The sequence below is a fragment of the Falco naumanni genome, chromosome 15, assembly GCF_017639655.2.
Source record: "Falco naumanni isolate bFalNau1 chromosome 15, bFalNau1.pat, whole genome shotgun sequence".
Taxonomy (NCBI): Eukaryota; Metazoa; Chordata; class Aves; order Falconiformes; family Falconidae; genus Falco; species Falco naumanni.
Window position 1 is genome coordinate 23,108,196 of NC_054068.1, and position 27,664 is coordinate 23,135,859.

At 46.9% G+C, this 27,664-nt stretch overlaps 1 protein-coding gene across 4 annotated transcripts in view; it reads right to left on the reverse strand.

The window, feature by feature from the left end:
- Positions 1-26,009, reverse strand: part of PSKH1 (protein serine kinase H1) — a 38,289-nt gene extending 12,280 nt beyond the window's left edge. For 2 of the 4 annotated variants that reach the window (XR_005831073.1, XM_040615030.1), the window contains exons 1-3: positions 25,382-25,701; positions 24,052-24,206; positions 21,902-22,933 (exon numbers count right to left, since the gene is read on the reverse strand). Coding sequence is in view for 3 of the 4 variants with exons in the window: in XM_040615030.1 (XP_040470964.1) it covers positions 21,902-22,846 (945 nt within the window). In the remaining variant the exon portion in view is untranslated. Of the gene's footprint in view, positions 1-21,901; positions 22,934-24,051; positions 24,207-25,381; positions 25,702-25,964 lie in introns of those variants that run through there. The other 2 variants (XM_040615031.1, XM_040615032.1) reach the window with 2 other exon arrangements.
- Between the last annotated feature and the right edge of the window lie 1,655 nt (positions 26,010-27,664).

The window sequence follows — 27,664 nt, forward strand, 5'->3', positions numbered from 1 at the left end:
TTTCTCTTGTGACTGCGAGGATATTTGAAACAGAAAACCAGCAATTAGTAACTCATGATCTTTGAGATGAGCTGTGCAGTCATCCGTTCCTCACTTCTATCTTTCATGCAGTTATCCAATGCAAAAACTGAATCCAAGAGAGGGGAAGGAAGATGGGCTGTAAAGATGTCCATGGACATCATATATCTAAGAATTGCAGTTACTGGCAGAATTCCCTCCTCGTCAGAGTGCCTGTCCCTTTGCATCCCTCCAGGCCCAGGTGACACCTTTCAGCACCCCACACCTCCATAGACAACCTAAAGTGGGACCACATAGTCACTCATGTGGCACAGGGTCACTGACGCTCAGACTCCAAAGTCTCATAGTTCTTTCACTGCCTGGTGAAACCATGAATGAAGTTGGAGATGGCAACCTGGCAGACTTCAGACAGATCCATTTCTAACAGGTGACCTGTTTCAGCCTGACTACAGCATTCTCCAAGCCAACAGCAACTCCTCCCCGGTCATCCGAGAGGTCTTCTCAACTCCACAGGCACAGCCCTTGGTGCACAAGCCTACACACACAGAGTGAAGCTTCTTGACATTTTCTCCAGAGACACAAAGCCGCAGAGGGATCTTCTGGTTAGTCCTGTGCAAATAAAAGAAGAACCAGTCCTCTAACTTCCAAGCTTTGCTTTCAGTCTTGACAGTACTCACTGAAGGAAAAATACATATTGATTTCCTGATTCGTACTCAAGTTACGTGTTGTTTTCAGGAGAACTGACATGAGCTCTAAGGACGATGTTAATGGGAGGATGAGGACACCCAGAACTGCAAAGGCCTGAATTTCCCTTGCCAGTTGGTCTTTACAACAACATTAAGCACAAAATATGTTATCACAGCTGCAAAAGATTGCTCTTTGGTCAAAAATACTGCATCACAATCCCAAAGCACCAGGGAGGCTGAGAAGCCCTATAGCAGCAGACAGGTTCCTGCCAGGTTCACCTACAGAAAACCATCAGTTGGATACTTTAAAGTTTTACAAGACAAAAAAGATTTATTGGGAGTGAGCCTGCCCCAGCAGATACATTGGGTTGAACATGTGCACCTGGTTGGAGGGACTGCCCTCATATCATGCCCTTGTCACTGTTAACAGCAACGCTCCATGCCACAGAAGATAAGCACACCACCCCCATTTGATGCTGCAGTCTCCACCATGCCAACACAGTTTGGTTTGTGCAACCCCAATGAGCCAAACCAGGGAGCCTCTGGTCAGTTTGCTGCAGGGGCTCTCAGCCACCGTTCCTTGCCATGATTCACCAGGTGGCTGCAGAGGCAGCTAGATCAGCCCAGGTGAGTGACTGGCACAGAGTCCAGAATTAGCAGTACTTCAAGTACAAAATTCATGCCACAGTCTGTCTCACGGCCTTAATGACAACGGGAGAAACTCCCATGGTGGAGATCTGTAGCTCTGGCCCCCCAGGAATGACAGCTGCTGCTTCCAAAGCGCACCAGGATTTCCTACAAAAGCATTCCCTGAACTCATAAGCTGCATAAAACACAGGGCACGCTGCTGACCCACGAATTCAGCCCTGCTAGATAATACACTCGGGGGAAAGCAGCCTCATTCACAATGCCTTCAAGAGCTCTCAAGTGTGCTGTTTTATTCAGACTCAGGCTCCAAGTCTGGGGGAGAAGTAAAAGCAAGAGATCCCCCCCAAGTGTCACTTAGGCTAGGTGATTTCGTGCAGTGCTAGGCCCTCTGTGACTAAATCCCGCCACCCCCCCCCCCCGCTTATTATTCACATCAGCATAAAAGCTGTTGAGGCGCTGTCCATGCCAGCATGCAGGGAACAAACAACATGTTACTCGCCAGTCTGAACAACCAACCCGCCTCTTTCACTTACAGCTGAAGTGAGCACGAACCTGGCGCGCACCACAGAGACCTCCCAACACACGCATCTGAAATGAAATGCTGACCTGCGTGACCAACGGGGGTCTTCTCGTCCAACTGAACTTAACCGGGGGGGCTGGGAACCAGCACCCTGCAGGCTGAGCAGCTTTCAGGGCTGATTTCAGATACCAGAACAGAGTCCCTGAATTTTATCCTGCCTGTGATGGGAGCGTACACTGCTGTCCAGCGGTAACCAAAACTTCCACTGCACAAGCTAACAAGACAACTGTTTTATGCTGGCTTTTTACTTGTTTTTACCTTAAAATACATGGCAAAGACATTTCTAACCCATTTTCCTGTTGGACACTAGTTCTTTAAAATATTTCTGTTATATTCAGGTTTCTAAGCTACTTTCCCCCTGCCCCAAGTATTTTTTTTAAATCAGATTTCAGAGGTCTCTAGATGTCAGCAGTACATCTTCCACCAGATACACAGTTGCACCCCTGTGAGGACTGGCCCCGCACACACCATGCTTCAAGAAGCTGCAAAGACCACCCCGACCTGGGCAGGCAGAATTCTTAATAAAAAGGAGTTTGCTCTGGATGGTAATTACACACATCAGGACAAGCCTTTCTTGCCCTGCAGAACATACGTGGGATGCAAGGCTTGCAACAGCTCTACCTCTAGACACACCTAGACATACCGCTGCTCAGAACCGTGTACGTGTCCCTGTACGTACCTCCACTCTGTGCTCACCCACTGCTGCTGTTTACAGTCCCACTGAAGACATCTGGACCATTAAAAACATTAACAAGAAAGTCAATCTGGACACAGATGGCAGCCAGGTATCACCAATATGGACAGCAAAGGCTTGCTTTTTTTCCCCCTCCACAAAAACAACTCAATCCAACATGTATCTGTGGTGGTGGAGGCAGGGCACATCACTCCATTTTCTACCACTTTTCAGAATAGCTGCATTTTAAAATTCAGATGTCTTTGGTGGTAGAGAAGCGACAGGCTGTTAGTTTTTACTAAAGGTCCCTAAGTATTCTTTGCATTGCATCTTTCACACACTCACACTAACGTAGCAGTTTTGTCTAATTTAGGAGGTTCTTACATGACTTCAGAAAATGGAAAGGGTCGGCTCTGAAAGTGCAAGCTGGGCACAGCAACTATGAGATGTCAAGTGCTAAACCAGCCTAGGACTGTGCTGGGGCTCCAACAACGACAGGCTTGCACAGTCCTGGGCATCGCTCAGCCCACGAGCAGTTGCAAAGAGGTGATCAAAACCAAGCACTTCAAAAGAACTGGAACAAGAAGTTTCCAATGAAAAGATGTAATGTGCTGAAGTCTGCACAGGACGGATTCCCAAGCATTCAGCATTAATTTGTTGATGTGGGGAGGAGGAATAAAGGAAGGATGAAAGAGGAAAAATACAACAGCCCTTTAATAATCCACAGCATTATAAGTATGCGCAGCCATCTGGTGCTGTGAACTTCCATAACCCGGCTTTTTGAATGGAAATAGCCAGCTGATTTTCCCTGTACAAGCACTGAGTATTCAGCTAGAAACATGCAATAAAATTACAGCAGCTACAAAAAAACCACAAAACACAAAGCTTTTCTCTACAGCCAGGGATGGCTCTTCTAACTGTAATGTCCAGGGAAATAACTGGTATGTTAATATAGGGTAATACCAGGTTTTAGCTTGGATCACTTCAGACACATCTCTTCAAAATATGTCAGCAAGTTACAGTTAGATACAGGGGACTTTAACCACTGCCTTGACTGAGAAATCATATATTGAGAAAACTCAGGGTCAAGAGACTTGGACTCTAAAGAATACAGGTGAAAAGACAAGATCACCGAATACAGACTGCTGGAGACAGTCATCAAAAAAGGCAAGCAGTGGAAGGAGTCAGAAATTTCCAACAGTATTGCTATAGCACCAGTTCACAATAGCATTTGCTGTAACTAAACTTGGGAACACCTATCTCAATCTATTCGTAACATCTGGGTATCCTGACATCTTCAGTGCTTTTATTCTCCAAAGAAAAATTCAGATTTGATCTGGATTATGATCTCTCATTCTTAATTATCTTAAGAGATCATAGAACGGTTTGGGTTGGAAGGGATCTTAAAGGTCATCTAATTTCAACTCCCCCTGCCATGGGCAGGAACACCTTCCACTAGCCCAGGTTGCCCCAAGCCCCGTCCAACCCGGCCTTGAGTGGGGCAGCCACAGCTGCTCCGGGCAGCCTCTGCCAGTGCCTCGCCACCCTCACAGTGAAGAATTTCTTCCCAACAGCTCATGTAAATCTCCCCTCCTCCAGTTCAAAGCCACTGCCCCCTGTCCTGCCACTACATGCCCTTATAAAAAGCCCCTCTCCAGCTTTCTTGTAGGTCCCTTTAGGTACTGGAAGGTGCTCTAGGGTCTCCCTGGAGCCTTTTCCAGGCTGAAGAACCCCAGCTCTCTCAGCCTGTCCTCACAGCAGAGCTGCTCCAGCCCTCGGACCATCTGCGTGGCCTCCTCTGGACCTGCTCCATCAGATCCACGTCCTTATGTTGGGGGCCCCAGAGGTGGATGCAGCACTGCAGGGGGGTCTCACCAGAGCGGAGCAGAGGTGAATCCCCTCCATCACCCTGCTGGCGCTGCAGCCCAGGATACTGGTGGCTTTCTGGGCTGCGAGCGCACATTGATGGGCCATGCTGAGCTTCTCACCAGCCAACACCCCCAACCCGCTCTCTGCCCAGACTGTATTTGTGCCTGGGATTGCCCTGACCCACGTGCAGGACCTTGCACTTGGCCTTGTTGAACTTCCTGAGGTTCACACAGCAAAAAGATGTATTGGCTAAGAACTGGAACTGAAGCTAATATGCATTTGTTTCTACATACCAAATCAGAGTAACAGTTTAACCAAGAAACGGCGGTGTCCGATACAGAGGAAAAATCTTCCCCCAGAAGGAAGAATATCTTTTATCACGACGATTAGTGCAGTGGAGGAGGGTGAACAGATAAGCTTATAACCTTCCACATACACACACTCCCACAGGCTTCAAGCTGTTGATGCACAAGCCCTGGGTGCTTACAAGAGAAGGAATGAGGGGGAGTAAATCTTAAGACAGTCTTAGCTGTTAGTCCAACTGTGCCCTGCTCCCTGGCTGGCAGCAGCTCTCCTCTACTGCTTGGGACAGCATGGAGGCTCCTTGAACCCAAGCACCAAATGCACCATGCAGGTGTGGAGCTGGGCTGAAACCACCAGCAGTGCCCAGGCTCCAGCAGAAGAGCAGCACCTGCCCCGCTGCCTGGCTTGGCTTTCCTTTCTTCTTTAGTCACAGTTTCAATTTTAATCAGATTCCAACCCAGGCATGGGTCAGAGGTGGCAAAATGTCCCTTTGTCCATCCAAGCATTTCCTGAAAGCCCACGTTTAGGTATCTAAGTGCTTTCCAAGTTAGGCCAGTATGGCCCAACCTAATGACATTCCTGTTTCTCTCCCAGAAAGTGCTGTTTTGGGTAGGCAAGGTGGATATAAACTATTGCCACTTAGAAAATTTTTAAGTGCACAAAACAACAGGAGACACTAGAAGTAGGTTCACTTGTTTTAGCACATTTCAGTCCTGGGTGACTGGTTTACAGTGGTCTTTCCTAGCATTATTTGGGATGTTTTTGTTAGAAACCAGAGCAGGACAACTGTTCCGGATCCCACTCCACTGCATTATCTTCTCAGTCTCTTTCAGCATCCAGCACTATTCAGTGAAGGAGACAGATCCTGCTGAACAACAAAGTATGTCACTGGAACTGCATATACACAACAAGGAAAAATTATAGTAGGGACCCCTCAAACATCCCTAGCCTACACATACCTAATTCTGCATCTATAATCTTATACTGATGGGATTTTATTTTTCCTCCCTGTTCTATCTTACCCTGTTCTTTCCTACATTGGTTGGCTTTGGGGTTTTGGGTTGGGTTTTTTTGTTTGGTTGGGGTTTTTTTTGTTTTTTTCAAAAAGAAGCTCAAGTTTTCAGTTTGCTATGTGGAATCACACTAACTACTGTCAAGCCTGGCCATCCCCCATTTGAAGAAGGCTGTGGAGAAGATCTGGGTGAGAGTTGACAAGATGGCCAGGGGTCTGTGACACACAGCCTTCAAGAAGGGGTGGAAAGAGCTGAGCTTGTTCAGTCTGGCAAAGAGAAGTCTAAGGGCAATCTAATAGCAGATTACATTTATTTGAAAGTAGTTACAAGGATTACAGGGCCACACAGCAGGTCCAAACAATACAAGGGGCAATAGGAGAAGCTGTGCCTTGTAAGGTTGGTATCAGGAGATACCAGGGAAAGGTGGTACAGCCCTGGAAAAGGTCCTCACTGAGGTGAGGGATCTCCATCCTCAGAGATCTTTTTCAAGACTCAGGAAGACAAAGTAACAGCCAACACGATCTACTATGGGGAACAGTCCCATCTCAAGCTGAATGGGGTTCAAGGTCTCCTGTAACCGAGGTTTCTATGATTCTAGTGCTTCTCCTCCCTGTCCCTGGACAGCACTGTCATGTCCCCCACCATGGCAGCAGCATGTCCCTCCTTTCTACATGTACCACTGCCCAGGCTCCATCCCACATACTTAACAGGGTCAAGTGTGCCACAAATCGTTCGAAAATAAACATGTGCTGATCAGCTCTCTGGATAAATTTGGACTGATATTTAATTACCTTTCCTGCAGCAAAGATAGGAATTTAGATCTCTCTCCTGCTGAGCCACTGAATTTTGTAAAATTCATAGAAGTTTCAGGCCTTTGAATTCTCCACATTGCTCAAACTGGGCTGAAACTGACCTTACAAATTAAATAGTTAATTGTGGGAGACAAAGACAAAGAGCACAATTCCATAAACTTTCCTTCCTTGGGAAATCAGGATAAAAACAGGGCTGCAATGGACATCCAGGAATCATTCAATCCATCCCACAGTCCCTAAAGGATCCACCACAGATGCATCATCCCTAACAGATGACTGCCTAACTTGCTCTTCAAGACAGCTACAGCAATCCTCTGGGTAAATTTTTTTTAGGAGTGGGAGACATTAGTATTGTAAAATGTCTAATGTGAATCCTTCTAAGTGCAATCTAAGGCTCTTGCTTGACTTAATCTGGAAAAGAGATTATTCCTTTTCCTCTTTGAAGCCGCTTTTTGTGTATTTGCAAACTGCTATGACAACACTTTCTTTAGGTCAAACAGTCAAAAATGTTTCAATCTTCCAAAGAGTGTGGATTTTTTGACTCACAATTGTTTTTGTTGATCTTCTGTCAAGTCTCTCCGCTTAGCCTGCAGTGTTTTTGAAGGTCACTGCCTAGAAGTGTCTGAGCTGGAGCTTGGCACGCTGCAGCCACCACTAAACACAGCAGGATTACACCACACACAGCCTGTCTTTCTGTCCATACACCTCAGTACATTTGTGTTTTTCCACAAGTATGATATTGCTGTCTGGCATAATAGTTTGTGATTCATAGGCAGATCCTCTTCTGACAGGCCACCACCTTCTAATCTTCCGTTCTTCACCCATTTTTGTGCACTAATTTACTCTTTCTTTAAAACATTTGCACCTGCTATTGAATTGCTCAAATTCATTAGGGCCATCTGGAATTCAATGCACTTCACAGCCCTTCCAATTCAATGTCACCTGCAAATATGAAGAACATACCTCCCCCTCCCTCACTGGGCTTGGTCAATAAACCCCCAAGTACCACTGGATCTTTGGCAATTTCTAGAGAACCATGGTCACTACATATTCTACTTTGTTGACGAGCCACTTTTTAACACAACAGGTTTGGGGAAACAGAATATTTGGTCCCCACGCTCTCCCTGCTTCACCTGTGGCGTGGCAGATTTTGAAAGTGCCGTATAGCAGAATCTGTCAGCTGGCTTCTGCCCCCAGGAAGACTGGAGAACATTATTTTCCTAGCTTCTAGGCAAAGAAGTTTTGCTCAGCATGAAGGGCAGACGAGGACAAAATGATTTGTAGCAGTAAGTGGAGAACACAGTTTTTCCTGGTGCCAAACCCCCTTTTCCCCACAGTACTTCTCACCCACCGACACAGAAGGTATCAGCTGATGCAGAAGACATGTGAGGCAACGCTGGTTGCCCAAAGCAAGGGACAGGAGAAGGCTCCCTGCTTCCAGAAGATGAGGAATATTTCAAATTCTGCCTCTCCTTTGCCTGCAGACATGGGTAATTCAGATTCTCTGTTAACAACGGTTATCGTGCTTACTCATTGGATTTACCCATACTGACTGTTTGGGAGCTCCATGTGCCTGGCATACATCCAGTGCACACAGAAGGTTTCCAAAGCAAGGCTATCAAGTGCTACTGTGGGTTTCCAAACGGATTTTTCAGACACCGTGGAACACTTTCATGAAATAGCTAAGTCCAATGTCAGGTCTAGCCTTGCCAAGCCCCTGTGCCAAACACTGGAGGTACAGGAACTCCTATGAATTCTGGAAGATGTGTATGCCATAAAACGATTTTACATTCTCATCTAAGAGCCAAGCTACTTTTCCTTAATTTTGCAATATCTGCCTCTTGAGCAAAACGGTAGCTTAAGAAAGCTATCAAGATTTCCTTGGAAAGCTAAAAGCAAATGAAAAAAATATGAAGGACTAAGTGGAAAGAGATAAGAAACTGTAACTCAGGTATTCCTATCAGCAGCTGATATAACAGTATATGAAGTCCTTTGAGTCATTACAACTATAACAAGAAACTTTTCTTATGTCTGAGGTACATAACCATTCTCAAACTCACCAGACTGAAAGAATCCCTTAGAAATTATTCTTTAGACACGGACAAAGATAGGAAACATGTGAATACTTCCCCTCTTAGACAGCTCAATTCTACCTTTTGTTAGATACAAAAATCAAATTCATCAGTTATTCACTCAAAAGTGCCTGAAATGCTGGGTGCATTTGATGTGTAGGGTGTATCATGCTGATGGAAGCTCACAAGCTATAGGCACACGGCCAGGCATACGTCCGCACCAGCAGTTAAGCATATGCTGCAGTAACAGCGGGTATCTCTCAATTGCCACCACCAGAACGTTCTGCCTCTCCTCAACTTGTCCGCATGGCTCCCATTTCACCAATCAGCACTAATCTGGTGTATCAGTAAAAGCTCAGTTTTCAGGAAAATCCATAAAAGCATCCACTTAAAATAACAAATGTATTGGAAAACATGCCTCGGATTTCTATCTTAGCACTCACTCAGGGCAGCAGGAGGGCAAAGCAGCAGAGTGGTGAGAATGGAGACAGCAGAAGCGTCAGCCCTGAAGCTCACGCTCCAAACCAGGGAGCTCTGATGCGCTGCTGTTGGGGTGAGCCGCCCCTTCCAGCGCAGAACAACTAACCCAGTTCCCTTGTGTCTACCAGCCCAAAAGCTTCAATTGCAATCTCATCAGATTTAGGGATTTCAGGGATTAGGTAAAGAGACTTCCAAGAAAAACTCCAGGTTTAGGAAGCACCTTTTTAGCCCTGCCGGGCTCAGTACCAACAGAAGCTCCCCAAAACAGGTTTTGCAGCTGAAGAGAGATCTTAACTATTTGAAAACAAAATCTTGACTTCCTACCTATGCCATTATGTGTGCTGGTTGACTCCTCTTTTGTATCATCCTAGGGCAGGAGCACACTGCAACTGCTAGGGAAGTCACAAATGCTGGACAGAGGAAAACAGACACATCTTTCAATAGCAGGTTGTTCCAAGTATATCAGGTTCAACTGCCCCTCTCTAAGGCAGGGTCAATTACAGGCCGCAAAATGATTTGCCGCAAGGTGCATGTTCACAGCCCTTCTTTGCAGACCTCAGCTTTGATTAAATAAAACTAGCGTTTGGGCAGCAGGGACAGCAGCTGGAACTACAGCCATGTGCCAGCTCTGCAAAGCCTCCGAGTCTGATGCTCCGCCTGGTGGCTCCGATGGGAGCCAGGAAGGAAGGTGCTGTAATTTTCTCCAGAGTGGAACACATTTACAGCACCCACCTGAAAGCTCACTTTAAAAATGTTTTACAGGTGTCGGTCAGGGCTCCCTGTGCCTCTAGAGTAGTACCACTGTTCTACTTTTGTATTTCCATAGGATGGTCTGGAGCCATACCTTGGCAGGCCAGATTTAGCAAATTCAGCTGAAGCAGTTTAAGATGTTATGTCCATCCACTCACCCCACAACTTGCCATGATAAACTCCTGTGCATGTCACAGCACTGACGACACAGAACCAGACGAGTGCTTGCAGCTCAAGGGCTGCACCTAGCACAAGCCCATCTTCAGGAGCAGCTGAACTTCAAACGCACCTCTGCCCAGAAGCACAGGCTCCTACCCCACAGCCATCATCTCCCAAAGGGAGGAGAGGACAGCTGTTGCATTTAGAACAGGCCAGGTTTGCACAGATCACCTCTCAAAGCTTGCAGAGCTGCAGTAAAAGCGGTTACTCTTTCTCCTTCCCATGGTCTTTTAGGAAACTCAATGTTTCTACCACATTCACTGGTGGAAATGCAAGGCGGCAGCAAGGTAAAAACCTCCTGCACTCTCAATACAATGCAGCCCATCTGCCAGCCCCAGTGAAACATTGGATGCAGATGAGGTAGCATGGTCAAGCAAACCCCATCCTCCCTGCAGCTAAGAGTCATTTCTTGCAGATCACAGCTTTTTCCGATGCAGAATTGACGTTCTCACTCGCTAAACCTTGGTCTGTAGCAAGTAAGCATGCAGCAGCGTGCCTTGCCACTCAAAACAACCCCCTACTAAGGTATTGGAAAAAGAACACATCTGAGGCACAGGTAGAAAGCAAAAGGTAAAAGAGGAAACTGCCTAGTCTGTTTTTAGGGACTGCAAAGGAGTCAAAGACACCAATGGCAGTTGATAGTTCAAATCCCTTCTGTTAATAATGTATATTCTGCATAAAGGGAGCTTAATATTCTGTTTCTACCCTACCAGTCCCTTTATCCCTACATCCCTCATTCTGCAGAAATACTATTCTGCCATTAATAGGATTTTATAGGGCCCAGAAATGCAGGAATGAAATACAGTATGTCAAATCACAGCATTACTGCAAGTCCTTTTCCTTCAGATGTGGCTCCTGCCTTCCTCCATCCTCACAATAATTACGTGCCACATGCTGTGCATCACTTTTCCAAACCCTGTCAATTCACCCAAAAATCCTAACCAAAATGCTCAGCTGCTGCCCCTCCTCCTGCCTTGAACCCACAGGTGCTACTGGTATGGAGGCAGCCCTAGGGAAAAGGGGCTGTGAATGAAACTACTGGGAAAAAACCACACTCCCCTTCTCCATGGAGACTCTCCTGCTCACTTTGTTTCTAGGGGCTTCGAGGTTCAAGGCTTAGACAGAGTTTCCAGCCTGGGCTCCTCCACCTGACACACCAGAATAAATCCAAGCATTACAACAGTGCAAACAAGTCACCACTGTGAGGCAGGTGGTGTCTCCACCCTGTTGTTTTAATAGATGCTTCCAGCCACAGAAACCACAAACCCAAAGGAAGGGAAAGCCCAGCCAACTCACCTGCCACTAGCCAGTCAGAAAATTCACTGACCTGATGACATGCCGGATTCTGTGAAATATACTCTAAATGGGGTGTTGCAGACTGCAGCTGTATGGAGATGAAAGACATATGCAGAGAAAGGTCACCCCTCTCCTTGCTAACTCTGCCCTGGGATTTGGTATCATCTTCATGGCTGAGTTGTGACATAAGCTGAAGTGTACAGTAAAAAGGCAAAAGGAATGATTTTGAGAGAGATCCTTGAGACACACCAATTCCATCAGAGGAAACAACATTAAAAAAAAACCTCAAGAAGCAGCCAAAGCGAAAGGGAACCAATTTCTAAATGCATACATAGGTTTCAATGCCCTTTTACTGGAAAAGGCGTTGCTTTACTTGTAAATAAAATATTTTCTAATACAGCACACAATTATTGCAGCAGTGTGGTCACTGACACATGCAGGAGGTTGAAGGATTTTCCAGGGCTTAACTGAGCTTATCGTGTTTCAGAGAGCCTAAGATGTCCACTCCTGCAGCAGGAAAGATCTGGACAAACACTTCAGCTCTCAGATACATACGGTGCGACACAAACCCACGTATACTCACACCCACTAACCCAGTGCATTAAAAGAAAAGAGCAGAAGCTAAGAGAAGTACATTTATATGGCTGGCCTCGGTGTTCTGTGCCAGGCTAGGAGAGGCACGCTTTCATCCTGTTCAAGTGTTTCAGCTCTTCAAAGCAGAGTATAGTGCCCTTTTCAACAGAGAGCCATCTGACTGCATCTCACCAACACTCTTGTTGCTCTACTTAAAAATCACTGTGTTCTCACAGCCATCTGAAATGCAAAAGCACATTCCTCTGTAAATTGATTTTTTTTTCTTTTTCCAGGCAAAGGGCTCAGCAATTTATATAAAAAACTTCCTTACATAGAAAAAAAATCCCTAATTTTTAGAAAAAAATGCATGCATTTCTCTAACAATAGGACTATTGTAAAACACTTTTACCACCTCATCTAACATGGCTCACAGGAAAAAAACAGAGCACCTGCTGTAAGTAAAAAAACTTTCTTGCCCCAAGGAGGCTTAAACGTGGTCCCAGAGACTTGTATGATCATGCAAATAAATACCACAGATATGGTTTAAAACTGTGCCTTCAGCTGCCCTGTCCCTGTTTTCCTTCTTATGCTATATTTCAACTGCCTGGGACACAAACTCCAAGACAACTGAAAAAATTAGCCACCCTGCTGGTTTGAAACCTCCTCTCTCTTCTGGCATGAAGACAAGAGGCCAAGGTGACAACTGTCTTGCAAAAGCTTCTAATGGCTCTAAAGACTGGGGCTGGTACAGCCAGGGAGGACAACGCCATCGGTCAGCACAACTGGCCCAGGTCCCCCCCGAGCGAAGGGTCTCACTTCATCCAGACTCTCCCAAGGCACTCAGACAATGAAGAACTTCCAGAAGAATAAGGTGGCTTTCCAAGGAGCTCCTCTGAGAGCAAAGGGCAGCACAGGACACCGTGCAAAGGTAAATCTTCAATAAATGAAACACACATACTAGCTTTCCTGGCCTCTTGTAGATACATGACTATCTCCTGTATCGGAAAAAAAAAAAAAACCAAAACCAAAACAGAACCAACAGGACCATCAGAAGGCAGTGGTGCTTCTCTGTTCCGGGCAGTTTTTTAAATCTGCTTTGAATGTTTTCCAGGACACATAGTCCAGCCCAAACCTAGGGAAGCCAGGCTGCCTTACTGCCATTCTTAAACAGGAGACATGTACCAGGGGGAAATCACCAGAGGGAGAGTTTTCCCCCTTTCAAGGCAGTTGTGACCCTATAACCAACTTAATTAGCATATAACATATTATACAAAGCTTTATGATGTATAACAAAGCTATAGGTATGAACTGCAGGAAAAAATCTGGACAAATTTCTGGGGCAAACAAAGTATAAAATAGAAAGTAAAGCTAACATTAACTTTATTTTTTTTCTGAATTGGTATTTTTTTCTAAAGTGGTTATACTTGTCACCAAAACAAAAAATAGATTTATTTATTTTAATTACCTAGGCTTATGTAATTAATTCTAAGTGACCAGAAGTGCAAACATGCAGAAGCAATTCCGGGACTGGCAGCGGGACAGTCAAGGATCCCACCTGCTGCAGCATCAATGCAAAACTTACAGTTCTTTAAAAAGCCACCTCCAAAATTTGAGAATGTTTGTCCTATACTGTTGGAACTCTCCTGCAAAATGATAGGGATTGTGAAGAGATGTTTTTTGTGATATGCAAGTACAATTTTTTTTTCCTCTCCTACAGGAAATTAGTTTCTACACTAAAATACAAGCATGCAAAACAAAGTTGGGTTGGTTTTTTTTTTGCTGTGGATCTCTGCCACTACACATCTCCATCTGCAACTTTTACGGGAAGGAGGTTACCAAGAATAATTACTGTTTCTTTTTATTGTTTGTGCCTTTTTTAGAACAAGTTTGTCATTTGATAGGAAATCTGGCCACTCATAACACAATCACTGATCGATCCCTTTGCAAAGGGACAGGCATTTCAGTAACTAGTTCCCCATGCAGTCAGAAGAAGCCTGGGTTCAAGCTGTACCCCATTGTCTTTCAGAAAGTTGAATAAATGCAGGAAATTAATATTAAAAGTTGGTAAGACTGCATTAGTGTCACAAGAGATTTGGGGGGTTACAAGTCTTCTTACCAGCCAGCACAATGAGGACAACTACAAGAACACTTTGGAAACCCTCTGCGGTCATACTGATGTAGCTGGGGTAAGGACTCATGTAAGCATGCAGCAGCTGGTTTAAAATGGCTTTTCATATTTTTAATCTTGCTATCAGGCAGCACCTAACAACACAGGGCCACAGTTCCTTTGCCAATGCACTGCCAGCACTCTTCTTTTTTCCTGCTTCTGGGATCACCTGCAGGCAGGGAAAACTGAGGAGAGCGTTTTGTTTCTTTGCTTACGTAGACTGAGTTAGTTATTGTGGGAACACCACTCACATTACTCCACTTATCTACTAGGGTAGTTCATGTAATTAATGGCAATTCATTCTTTCAGCCTGAATCTATCCATAGCAGCACCTGCACTGTTTACTCAATACCTGCATTTAACTTGGCACTTTCAACGTCAAGCTAGGGCAGATAATCACTAAGATGCTGAATGCTCAAGAAGAGAAAAAAGAAATGCTATGCCCACACAATCTGCGTGTTAAGCCTCTCCTTTGGCTTTCCTCTGAAGCCATTTGAGCTGCAAATCCCTCTTTACCATTAAAATTTTTAGTACTCGTTTCTCTGTTGCTTTTGACCAAGATTTGGAGGAGGAGTTGATATGCAAAAGGGAAGGACTGCCATCCAGAAGGACCTCAGCTAGCTGGAGAAATGGGATGGGATCAAACTGCACCAGCCGGTACTGTCAGGGCAGTTACAAAGAGGATGACACTGCACCAGACATCTGAGATGCTCAGTGAAAAGGGAAACGATGACTGTCAAGCTGCAACCAGGTAAATTCTGCCTGGATGTAAAGCAAAAACTTTTCCCACAAGACTGGGGCTGCCCTGGGACAAGGACCAGAGAGGTGGTGACTTCTCCATCCTTATAAATTTTCAAAGCTTGATTGAAAAAGGCGCTAAGCAACCTCATCTAGCTTTAGCCCTGCCCTGAACAGAGGTTTGGACCAGAGACTTCCTGAGGTCCCTTTGTGCCTAAATTTTCCTGTAATGTTTAAATTGCATTGCATTGGTATGCATTGCAACAGTGTACTGCAGGAAGGCAGACCAACTGTTTTGCTGATGCTGTCTGGACTGGCACTTGCCACTCTGTTGCAAAATAAAAAGCAGAACCAATTCATGAATGCCATCAATTTAAGTTATCATAAATAAAAGCATATAGATTTAGAAATAGGTGCCCTTCCTTTGACTTGACATAACTTCAAAAGGTGACAAGACTACAAAAATTATAAAATTTTACTTACAATATTTTTATGTGCATCTTAGTTATTCTCCCATATTATAACTGCTTGAAGCCTATGTATATGAACAAGTCTCCAGTATTGTTGGTTATCCTAGGAAGCTGCCATCTATGTCAGGGACAGTCTAACAGACCACAGCACTCCCTTCTCAGCATTAGGATCTCTGCAAACAAGCATCCACAGATGCGGTGAAACAAGACTGCAAAGGAACCCAGGTAGAAAGTGAAGGCAACCCAAATCACAGAATCATAGATTCATTCATGTTGGTAAAGACCTCTAAGATCATCAAGTCCAACTGTAAAAAAAAAAAAAAAAAAAGTGGAGAAGAAGAAATCTGGGTGGACATGGACAAGGAAACAAGCTATACAAAAATGTACAGCACAGATCTACATGTGCAAGAACAGAGCAAGAAAGTACTTGTCAAGTCAGGAGAAAGCAATGCTACAAAGGTTCAAACTTAAAATGAGAGCCAGGCTGCAGGGTTCGCTCTTTAGACGGAGAGAAAAGGCCAGTTTTTAAATGAAGACTGAGGAAGCCTTATAAACTAGACTTTGGTGAAGACCCTCAAGAATCCTTGATTTGAAGGGGACATGTTTCCAAACATGACTTCCCATGAAAGGCACTCAAGTTTCTCAATAAACAGAAGGGTTTATATTCTATGTGAAGTCAGTAGGGAAAGGCACCACACGCTCATGGGATCAGAAAGAACCACTTAAACACTTAGACATGAGGTGTTACCAGCCATCCCCAAAATTGCTGTCACCCTTGCACATCTGACGTAGAAGCAACAGGGAAGACAGCATCTTGGGGTGTTGTTGGGAGTGCAAAGAAAGTAAGCAAGCAGAACTCTAAACAGCAACACTAACTAGCAAGGGGAGCTGTCACAGAATGAAGCCATCATAGAAAGTGTACCAGGTAGCAAGCTAGCCAGGCAGGACAATGAGATAGGTTCTGTGTTCGTGTTTCAAATCTGAATGAGTCACCAAACAGAGAAGGATAGAGTCAGAAGAAGAATGCAATTCACACCACACTTTCCTTTATAATGTCAAGAAAGACTCATTTCTCCCAAGGGGAAAAAAAACCCAAACCCCTACAAACAAACATGTTCCTGCAGGAGGGTGGGAAGTTAAACTAACTTTATCATCTGCAAAAATGCACTTCTTATTACCATGTAGTCTGTATACATTGCCTGCTTTTCCACCTACCTACAGAGGAACTCCAGCACTGGGCTGAAATCTAAGAGTTCAAAAGCATTTTCATTTAACAGGAAATGTTTGCCTTCCTCACTTTTTGCATGTCTAGCTTTTCCAAAGAACTATTATACAGCAAGTAAAATTAGCCCATGGGAGTTGATAAGCCTTGGGATTGATTTCCAATTCTCAAACTCGGTTGAAATAACGCTGCCTCCAAACCACAAGTTAAAACCACACAAGACATGGTACCTGCTCCATCAGTGTCAGATGGGATCGCCGAACACCCCCAGCACACAGGCAGGTGTCCCAAACGCTGCATGCACAGCCTCGGAGCACTCCCTGCTCTGCAGGCAGCCTGCCTGTTACTCAGCTCAATAACTCTTGGGAGGGGATGAAGCACCCATCTGAGGGATGAAATGAGAGAAGGCAAGACTAACCTAGGACTGAAGGTTACTGGATCAAAGATCTAACCAGTCCAGTATAGTGTCTCCAACATCAGTCGACAGCAGATAGAGGAAGAGCCCAAGAAAACAGTCCTTATGTTGCAATTAACAACACAAACCCCCTCCCCCTATACTCCCAAGTCTCAAAAACTTGTGGCTTAGGGACCTCTTTATCCATACTTGGGACTTTTTAGTGTCATTCTCTCCATTGATTTGTCCAGTTACTCTTTGAACTCAGGCAAATTTCTACAGCCCACAGCCCTCGTTTTCACCATGAAATGAAACCTCATTTTCATCATCATTAGCCCCTGTGCAACATCATTAGCAAACTTCATCCTGATCGCTTTTGGGCAGAAGGGGACAGATCCTTCCAACTTCACTGCTTTTTCCCCCACCATGGACCTGACCACATACTTCAACTTTGTGCTTACATTCAGCAAATTGCTGATCTGTGCAAAGGCCACTATCGCATTAGAGCTGCAAAGTCCCTTCAAGAGCCCTTGGTGAGGAACTTTATTAAACACCACTGGAAAATCTAAGCAAGCCACACAAAACCCAATCGTGTCTCTGCATGATGGCTAAGTCCCTTGTAGAGCTCCTACAGCCTTGCAATGACCAGTTTCCTTCATATATCAAATATGTCTCTCCTTACGTCACATTTATCAGTGTATCCACTAGCACCATTATTTAGAACAAGTTTTTTGGTTGTTTGATTAAGAGACGTACCCACAACAACCCCACCCATGAAGAAAGTACCACAAAAAGCTGATCCTGTACAGACCACAAAGGGTAAATTATTTGCCCAGATCAGGTATCAAAACCAGAACAATACATACACCCTAGCTCAGTTTCCCTATTTAACCATAACCTATATTATCTTCCACATCTTCCAGCAATTTTCTCAGGTGTTTAAAGCAACATAAAAGTATCAGTATTCAACAGAAGGACAAGCTTTGAAAAAGAACCAGAGCAAGCCTGTCCTAGCAGGATAACGATGGCCTGATGTTCATCTCTGCACTTTCAAATTCAAAGGAAACTGTGAATGGAATTCCAGCTTTATTCCTCAGACAACTTTTTAAGCTACAAAGAGATCCCCAGAAATCAGTTTTATCCCCAAGACTTCAATTAAAATATTGCCAAATCTTCTTTCTAGCGAGTTCTAACAAAACAAGTGAAAGAGAATGACTTTGTAGCAGGCTACATCAAATGCAATCTCAATAGCCCACGTAACCCTTACTCAAGAGATGCTCGGGGAAAAAAAGTATGCCAAGTTACAAAGCCAGCTTTTCTTCATTCCTCACCCTACCCATCACTCCAAGCAGCTGAGAAAGTACAGAAGGAGATACAAGAGATAATCAGAGCAGTGATGTCAGCTGTACCTGAATAACCTATTATGGGAGACCTCTTCTATCGATCTGCTAATAGCCTCTTCAAACAGACCTCACACTCCAGGAACAGGGGAGTGGTGGTAAGAGGGTCCCAGTCAGAAAGCAATACATTAGCTGGGCATGAGCTCACTTGTTTTCCAAGAAGATGGAGCTACTTCTCAGGTCAGCATGCGTCTTGGCTTTTATTCCTCTCTCAATGCAGCTTTGTCCTCTCTGACCAGGTTTTGAGGCCAGACCTTTCAAAAAGTGGGACTCTGCACCAATTCTCAGCAAATTCACAGCACTGCCGCTATGAGACATGGTACAGCAACACAGCTCGGAAGACGGCTCCCTCCTTCCCCACTGAAACTCGCCTGAGCTGCACAGCTCAAGCTGTCAGCTCTGGGCACTTCACTTCACAGGCTTCTTTTAACATTTCCTCTTCCACTTCACATCATCAAAGTTCACATTACAGAGAAGAAAAGCAGTTGTTCCCACGAGCTCTCTGCTTCTGCATCTATCAAAGACAGACACCTTCTGCAACACAGTCAAGTACTCTGCCCATTCTTGTTCCAAACAAACCAGGACGTACTGCTCCTGCCATTTCCATCAGTCTGATGAACTTATCAACAGCCTTATTTCTTCCCACTTCTTCCAGTGTTCCACAAAAAACAGAAGAGCAATTTTCTGTGAACATCAGAAACTTGGAAGCATTTAAAGGTCCAAAAGACACCATTAAGAAAGCTGGCACGGTTGTAGGAACCATGCCAAACACCTCTAAATCTCTGGCTCACTTTGTTTTCACCTAGAATTTATTCACAAAGCCGGCAGCCTGTTCCTGCATCTCCTGCCAATACCTGGCTACAGTCAAACATGCCTGCAATTTAGGGCCATAGGCTTAATTACACTGGTAAATTAAAGCATCCATGTTCCCTGGCTTCAGAAGAACAGAAAGCATCTGGGCAAAAGATACAGGCTACTGGCTGACACATACTTGTTTTCCAGGCAGTAAAACATCTACAGCTTTCCAGAACAACCACTCACGTCATGCATAGCTGTCATAACAGCTTCCTCAAGTATGTAATTTGTGGTGGGATAACAAGTGAAATGCTTCAGGCTTGTGCACTGGCACTTTCAAAACATACTCTAATGCTTTCTCTGCGGTGCACGTGCTACCTTTGTGTATACAACCTACAAGCACCCGGTGGCCCTAGTCCAGGCTCTCCTCAGTGGCCTCCTATGCAAATGCCAATATTCCTCTCAGTTTCATTTAACTTGGAGATTCCAACTATTAACACAAGCTAGCCTGACAGCTTTAAAGTATAAAAGACTTACTGACACCTCTAAAAACCCTTCAGAGTGATTTATTTTTGTTTAAACACAATCCTAAAGTGGTTTAATACATTTAAAAACTTAAAATGTTAGACTCCTTCCATCCATCATTAAAATGCCAACATACTTGGCATACCTAAAAATACAAAAGTAATCAAGAATTTACTCTTGGGTTTTTTGACAGTTATTTTACTGTCATTTCAGAATCATAAACTTAGCCACTCATTAACACTTTCCCAGTGGGCTTCATCTCACAAAGTCACGGCGTTCTAGAACCGAAACACTCGAGAGGTTATAAAACCTTCGGTTTTTTTAATATTTCCAGGGACAAATATAGACAGAAACGCAACTCGCAAATGAGGATGCCTCCACTTTCTATACGTGTGATTCTTAGTGAGGTTATGCCAACACTTGGCAACTGTGCTAGTAGAGGAGCTGGCTGATAACCGAGATCTCCCACCACGACCAGAAGCAAGTTAGCAGGAGCTGTGTCAGCCTGGCACCCAGCCGTTCTGCAGAGCGATGGGACTCTGGGAAGGTGGGGGCACCCATCTTCTGCCTAAAGTCTATCCCCTGAGGGTCCTCTTTCCATAGTTATCCAAGAAAACTATCCATCAATCCTCAATTTTGTCACATACTAAGCTCAGGAGACATCAGGGATCCATTTCAGAAACTCTCATGTCTCCAGATTGAAGAAGCAAGTGCCCCTTTGCCATAACCTTGTCTTTCAGCAAAGGTACTTTTCAGACTACAGTTGGATTTGTATCAGAATCAAACTAGGTATGTACACGCTACATTTTCAAACACTCACCCTGGCACAAGTTTCAACAGCAAAGGATCAAACAGCAGCTTACCATGGCTGAGGTCTCCCCAGCTAGAAACCCACAATCATCCCAGTTCTGCTTTATGGGAAGAGATCTCATCTTTCTTCACGCACAGATTTTTTTTTTAAAGGAGCTCACCATGCTGCACTAGAAACAGTTTTGGAAAGCAGACAGAAAACAGGAAAGGACTCAGTCCAAAGGTGGATTGAGAACTGGCTGAACAGCAGAGCTCAGAGGGCTGTGATCTGTGGCAGAGTTGAGCTGGAGGCCTGTAGCTCGCGGTGCTCCCCAGGGTCAGGACTGGTCCAGTCCTGTTCAACTTCTTCATCACTGACCTGGATGAAGGGCCTGAGCGTGCCCTCAGCAAGCTGCTGATGGGACAGAACTGGGCGGAGGGAGTGGCTGACACCACAGAAGGCTGCACTGCTCTTCAGTGAGATCTGGGCAGGCTGGAGAGCTGAGCAGAGAGGAACTTCATGAAGTTCAACAAAGACAAGCATAAGGTCATGCCCCTGGGGAGGGACAGCCCCACGCACCAGTACCAGCTGGGGCTGACCTGCTGGGAGGCAGCTCTGCGGAGAAGGACCCGGGAGTGTGCTGGGGGACAGCAAGTTGCCCGTGGGCCAGCAGGGTGACCTCGGGGCCAACGGGATCCTGGGGTGCATGAGGAGGAGCGTGGCCAGCAGGCCGAGGGAGGGGATCCTCCCGCCCCGCTCTGCCCTGGGGAGGCTGCGTCTGGAGTGCTGGGTCCAGTGCTGGGCTCCCCAGTTCAGCAGAGATGGGGAACTGCTGGAGGGGGGCAGGGGAGGCTACAAAGATGATGAGGGGACAGGAGAATCTCCCTGATGAGGAAAGGCTGAGAGAGCTGGGGCTGTTCAGCCTGGGGAAGGGAAGGCTGAGAGGGGACCTCATCAATGCCTGCAAATATCTCAAGGGCCAGTGTCAGGAGGACGGGGCCAGGCTCTTTTCAGTGGCACCCAGCGACAGGACGAGGGGCAGCGGGCACAAACGGCAACACAAGAAGTTCCTTCTGAATATGAGGAAGAAGAACTTTACCTTGAGGGTGACGGAGCCCTGGCACAGGCTGCCCAGAGAGGCTGTGGGCTCTGCTTCTCTGGAGGCATTCAAACCTGCCTGGATGCAGCTCTGTGCAGCCCGCTCTGGGAGAGCTGCTTCAGCAGGGGCTGGGCTGGGGGGGCTCCAGGGGTCCCTCCCAACCCTGACAGTGCTGTGAATTACAGATTTTTTTAACTCTGATCATGTTACCACCCTGCACACAACAGCCAGCTTCTGGTTATCACAAAGACCCACCTACAGAGAGCTTCTTGCTTGACCTCCCCTCCCCATAACCCTTGGCACACTCACCTCGCCTGAGTAACTGTATTTTCCTTTCAGGATCTGCCGATACAAGCGGGTGCGGTTGTCATCTTCAAAGGGCATAGTACCACTCAGGAGAATGTACGAGATAACACCCAGCGCCCACATGTCCACAGAGTTTGTGTATGGCTTCCTGACCAGGATCTCTGGAGCAATGTACTCTGGGGTCCCACACGTGGTTTTCATCAGGCAGTCATCTCCCTTCTTTCGAGCACTTGCCAGTCCAAAGTCCGTAATCATGATTTTGGAATCTGTTCCTGGATGGTAGTACAGCAGATTCTCTGGTTTTAAGTCCCGGTGTGTGATACCCAGTGTATGCAAATACCTCACACCATCTAACACCATCTGCAGCACACGCGTAGCATCCCTCTCTGTGAAGGAACCTTTAGCAATGATGCGATCAAACAGTTCCCCTCCAGTTGCCAATTCCATCACCATGTACACACGGTCCTGGGTCTCAAACACCTCAATAAGCTGGATGATATTGGTGTGGCGAACCCGCCTTAGCACACTAAGCTCCGACTCACACACTTCCCTCCCCTCCCGATATTTGGTCTCTATCATCTTGATTGCATAGGGCTGCTTGGTAGCCTTGTGTTCCACCCGTACAACACGACTAAAACTCCCTCTCCCAATAAGAGCTTTGATGTCATACTTGGCTGTCACTCTGGGATCAAATTTGGCGCGGTACTTAGCCACTTTGTTCTTGCGGGGCTCAGGCTGGTCCACGTGGGCAGGCAGGTGGTTCCCAGAATACGGGTTAGCGTAATGTGGAGGTGAGGGAGAGCCAGCTTTGATGACAGTCCCACAGTCATCTTTGATGAAATGCTTGTATATGTCATTGTGGCCTGTGTAAGGTTCAATTTTTTTAACCAGGTCTAGCTGCACATCTTTGGGGGGCTCGGGAAGCACCTTGCTTGTCCCACAGCCCATCACTGAATGGTGTTAATTCCCTATCAAGGCATTTTCCCAGGGCAGCATCAGAAGCAACCACATCTGGGGCAATTCCCACATTTGAACCTTAGGAAAAGAATGAGAAGAAACAAACAGTAATCAAGGTAGTAAAGTTTCAAATGGGAAGGGAAAAAAAAAAACCAAAAGAAAAGCAGTAAGAGCCATGCTACCACAAATTAAGAATCTGGGATTTTCACTGTACTTTTCCTACAGAGTACGCACGGTGCTTTGCTGCTTTCACCACAAGCGAGGTAGCACCATAAAAACACAGTCATGGGCAGAACAGATGTCTGTGGAAATCACACAGTATCTCTTTTTATTAAACATAGTTTGTTTACTGCTCTCAGCTGAGCACTGAATCAGAGTGGTTGAAGTTGGAAAAGACCTCCGAAGGTCTTCTTGTCCAGGCATAACTGCTTAATAAAAAAAATCAAATTAAGGAAAGAGTTGAGCATTTTCCTTAATTTTGTTTAATCTGTTCAACTTCATAAGACAGCAGCCACTCCAAATCTTATTGTTTTGAAATTTCTCACTAGAAACTCTACAAAGTATCTCAGCAACTTATTCACTTAACAAATCCAAGATTTTCTTGATATCGAACTTGTACTGGTGTCTTAAACCTCTCGTTACTTGGCTCCTGGGGATCAGTGAAACTGCACAGGAGGCAGGGAATACAGAGACAGACACAGGCTAGTTTTAAGATGTGTAACTCACTGCATCCCATGCAAAAGGGCAGGCCTTACTGAACCAGAGCAGCTCTTAGTCAGCAAATCCTTCACCCTCCAAAGCCTAAGAAATCAAGGTGGGCTATGACATCTTTTAACATCCTGACTCAGTGTTGCTTTATTTTACATCTTCAGGTACCAAGTCTGGCTTTCTGTATGGAGCTGGGTGTAGGAAGCAGAAGAATTTCTACCAGCTGTTCCAGACCAGGTGGTCTTGTCTTGCTCACCACACTGTATTCCAACAGAACAAAATCAGCTGCATTTCAGCAAGTCTTTATCTGCTGATTAAAACAATATGACTAGCCAGGAGATGGAGAAACTGCCTGCATGCGCCCTGGCAGTTAGCTGGGCAGTTTTACATTTCTACTCCTTGGCTCAGAGGCCCTCAATATAGTTCCTGAACCTTCACAGAAGGCTACAGAAAAGCTGTTAGCCTTAAAACGTAATTGTATGCCTTACCATCACCAAGTGTATCTTTGCTCATTCACCAAGCAACTATTCAGCATGAACAGCAGAAAGGGAACCCCAGCTGGTCTTCCATCAGGAGAATTATGTGGAGAAATAAGAAACGTTTCAGAGGGACACCCAGAAGTTGTTTAGACTCTACATCTGAACTGGAAAGAAAACAAGGCTTTAGTTAAGATTCAATATTTAAATCCGACATCAAAGTAACTTCTTACGGAAGACCTCCTGGCAGTGCCATGAAGTCAAGCACACCAACCATGTACAAACATGCCTATACTAGGTTGCAAGCAAGCAGAAACAAAAACCAGCTTCGTAGAAAGCTTAACTGACTTTCAACAGGGGCTGTCCTGTAACTGGGCATTCATTCAGATGAAAGTACCATGACAAAAAAATCTACAGCAAGTCCTGAATAATGCCTCCCACAGACAGTTTTCCCCAGCATTATTGTACCTTACAATGTATTAAGTTAACAGAGAAACGGAATGAGAGCATCCACAAAGGAGATCATTACAGAGTAATGCCATGCATAGAGAAGCACTTGTGTAAAATCTCACACCCATAAATAAAACCAATGAGAAGGATCAAATGTTGAGCTTTAAAACATTGTATATAAATCCACTAATAACATCAACTGACATCAGGCATCAACCACCAGTATGCCAGTGGCTCTTCCTCTTATGCCTAAGGGTCTCAGCGAAGCCTACAGAGGCCCAGAACTCCATGCCACAGCCAGCAACAAAATGCTTAATGCCATGTCAGTGCAGGTGGAAATGCTCCTGTGTAATATTCCCCCAGAGTTTGTGAGAAGGAACTAATGCATTAGAGAAATGGGGCATTACAAGCCCCCTGAGCAGGAAATCACACACAGGGCAGGTGCCAATCTGTTTGAGGGAGGACAGTATGCCTGGGCTGCACTTGTAAGTGATAGCAAGGAACATGAGTTTATGCTTCAGTGTCTACACACTTCTCTCCTTGGACAACCTGCCCACTGCATCCTGGGGCTCAGCAGGGCAACACCTCAACTCCTGCTGATTCAGAAGCATCCTCCACCTCTCTGGAAATATCAGGGCCTGAACAGTTTAATACTTGAGGGCGTCCCTGCGGATAAGGGCTGTCAGTCGCCTGACTGACCCACCCGAGGCCTAGCAGGCCTTCCACCGCCCATTAAATATCTCATGACTTGAGGCTACTTGATTTTGCTTTTCTGTGAGATGCCAGTAAGGCAATCTGAAGATGCCAGCTCCTAACTGCGTTAAGAAATGCTCACACATTGCAACCTCCACACCACACCTCCACCAATGCAGCATTGCTGAAAGCACCTTACCTTTGCTTTCACTAACAAATCCCAAACATGACTCTTACTGCCTGACAGAGACCTGGTACTACCGGTCACCTGGCGGGCAGTGGAAGCCTTTGGTGGGTTTCCAAGAGTAAACCCGGGGCTGGGGCTGCTGCAGCACCGCAGACAGCTGTGCCGGAGCCGGTGGCCGGCCAGAACCCATCAAACCAACCGGGATCTGCAGAACTCTTGATTGTTTCTCTTAACTCATCCCGAAGCAGGCCGTTCCAGCCCCGGGAGGGGACGCCGGGCCAGCGCCGGCAGCTCGTCCTGCGGCAGGCTCGCCCCCCGGCCCAGCCAGCACCGGCCCGGCCCGCCCCGTCTGAGGACCGCTCTGGGAGGCGGCCAGGGCTCCCTCCCAGCCCACCCGCCGCCGCGGCCCAGCGGCAGGGCTGAGGCGCCGGGGCCCGCCGCGCCCGCCCCCCCAGGGCCGCACCGCGGCTGCGCCGCGGCGCCGAGCCGCCAGCGCCCCGGGAGCGAGCCGGGGGGAGCAGCGGCCGGGCCAGGTCAGGCCGGACCGGGGAGAGCGGAGCGGGCGACCCCCGGAGGCAGTCGACCCCCTACTCACCTCGGCCCACAGCTCGGCGCCGCCTCCTGACGTCATCCGCCGGCGCCGCGGACGCACGAGGGGGCGGGGACACCGCGCGCGGCGATTGGCGGAGGCGGCGGTGGGCAGGGCCGCGGCGAGGCGGATGGGGCGCTGGTCGGCGGCCCCGCACAATACCGCCCCCTGCCGGGACCGCCGGGAACACCAGCCCCGGCCATCGCCCCCTTCCCTCGGACCGCCTCAGCGCCAGGGGTCTGGGACCCCCCTCAGCCCCACGGGCCCCTGGGAGCCCCACAGGCACCCCTCAGCCTCAGGGCCCGGGACCCCTTAGCCCCATGGGCCCTCCTCAGCCCCACATACCCCTGGGACTCCCCTCAGCGCCACAGGCCCCAGGACCCCCTCAGCCCCACAGGCCCCCCGGGAATCCCCTCATCCCCATGGGTCCCCGGGACCCCCCTCAGCCCTACACACCCCAGGATCCCCCCTCAGCCCCAGGGGCCCTGGATCCTCTCAGCTCTATAGGCCCAGGCACCCTCACAGGCCCTGGGATCCCCCCTCAGTCCCACAGGGTCCAGGATCCCCCTCAGCCCCACACACTCTGGGACACCCTCTCACCCCACAGGGCCTGGGACCCCCCTCAGCCCCGTGGGCCCCAGGACCTCCCCAGCCCCAGGGGCTGAGCAGGAGGCCCCCCGACGGGCACGGTGTTCCCGCTCTCCACGTTCCTGCCTCTGAGGGGCAGCCACAGTTACCCGCTGCCCAAGGAGGGACAACTCCTCGCCGCCCTTTTGGAACCAAGCCCAGCCCAAATGGATCCCCAGCGGCGCCTGGGAGAGCTGCTCCCCGCTGGGCTGCGGGGCTCTGGAAGAACACTCCCTTTGCAAGAAAATTGCCCGGAAGCATCAGCCCTTTCCCTTGGCAGGGAAAACCTGGTCCCTGTGGGCTAGCTCTTGTGCACAACAGAATAACGAGGCACATTCCTTTCTGCTTTCTTTTCCCCAGCTACTAAGTGCCACAAAACCCGCAAGGCTTGCTTGGTAACTGCTGGTGGACTTTCTTCCTCGTACCCTTTCCCCATCCTTAAACCAAACACTCCACATTTCAGCCCTAGATGACCTGAGAGCAGCAGGATGAAGGATGACACCTTCTTGCAAAGATGCTGACGGCACTTCTTTCTCCAGGGAAGACAGAAACACGACACTGTCGGGCTTGTTTTCCAGCCTGGCTGTCACGTCATTCCCGAGACGGTTCAGGTGGAGAGGGGCTATTTTCACAGTCCTACCATGGTTTTAAAAATAGCTGGTTTTATTTTAACACTCCTGGGCTCTTCAACTGTTTAAAATGCTTAGTAAGTCATAGCATAATGAAAGTTATAGCTGCTGATGCATGCTATCGTCATCAGCTTCTTTCCCGTGTAATTCTAGATAAGGTACAGAAACGTGTGACAGGTCTGAGAAGGGGCTGCTTGTACTATGCTCAGCAGATCTGCTGAGTTGTATGAGGGAAATCAACCGGTTCTTGGCATCCCACACAGTAATGACACTGCTGGTACATTTTCATCCCTACAACCCCTACATTTTGTTTCTGGAGGTGCTTCCACAGCCACATGTCCCCTGCACTGTCCCTGGGAGGTGGCTTAGCCTGTGCCTGACATGTAAAATCTTGCATGTGGCCCTATTAAAGCTGATCCCGTTATTTTAGGCTGTTTCTCAAGGTCACCC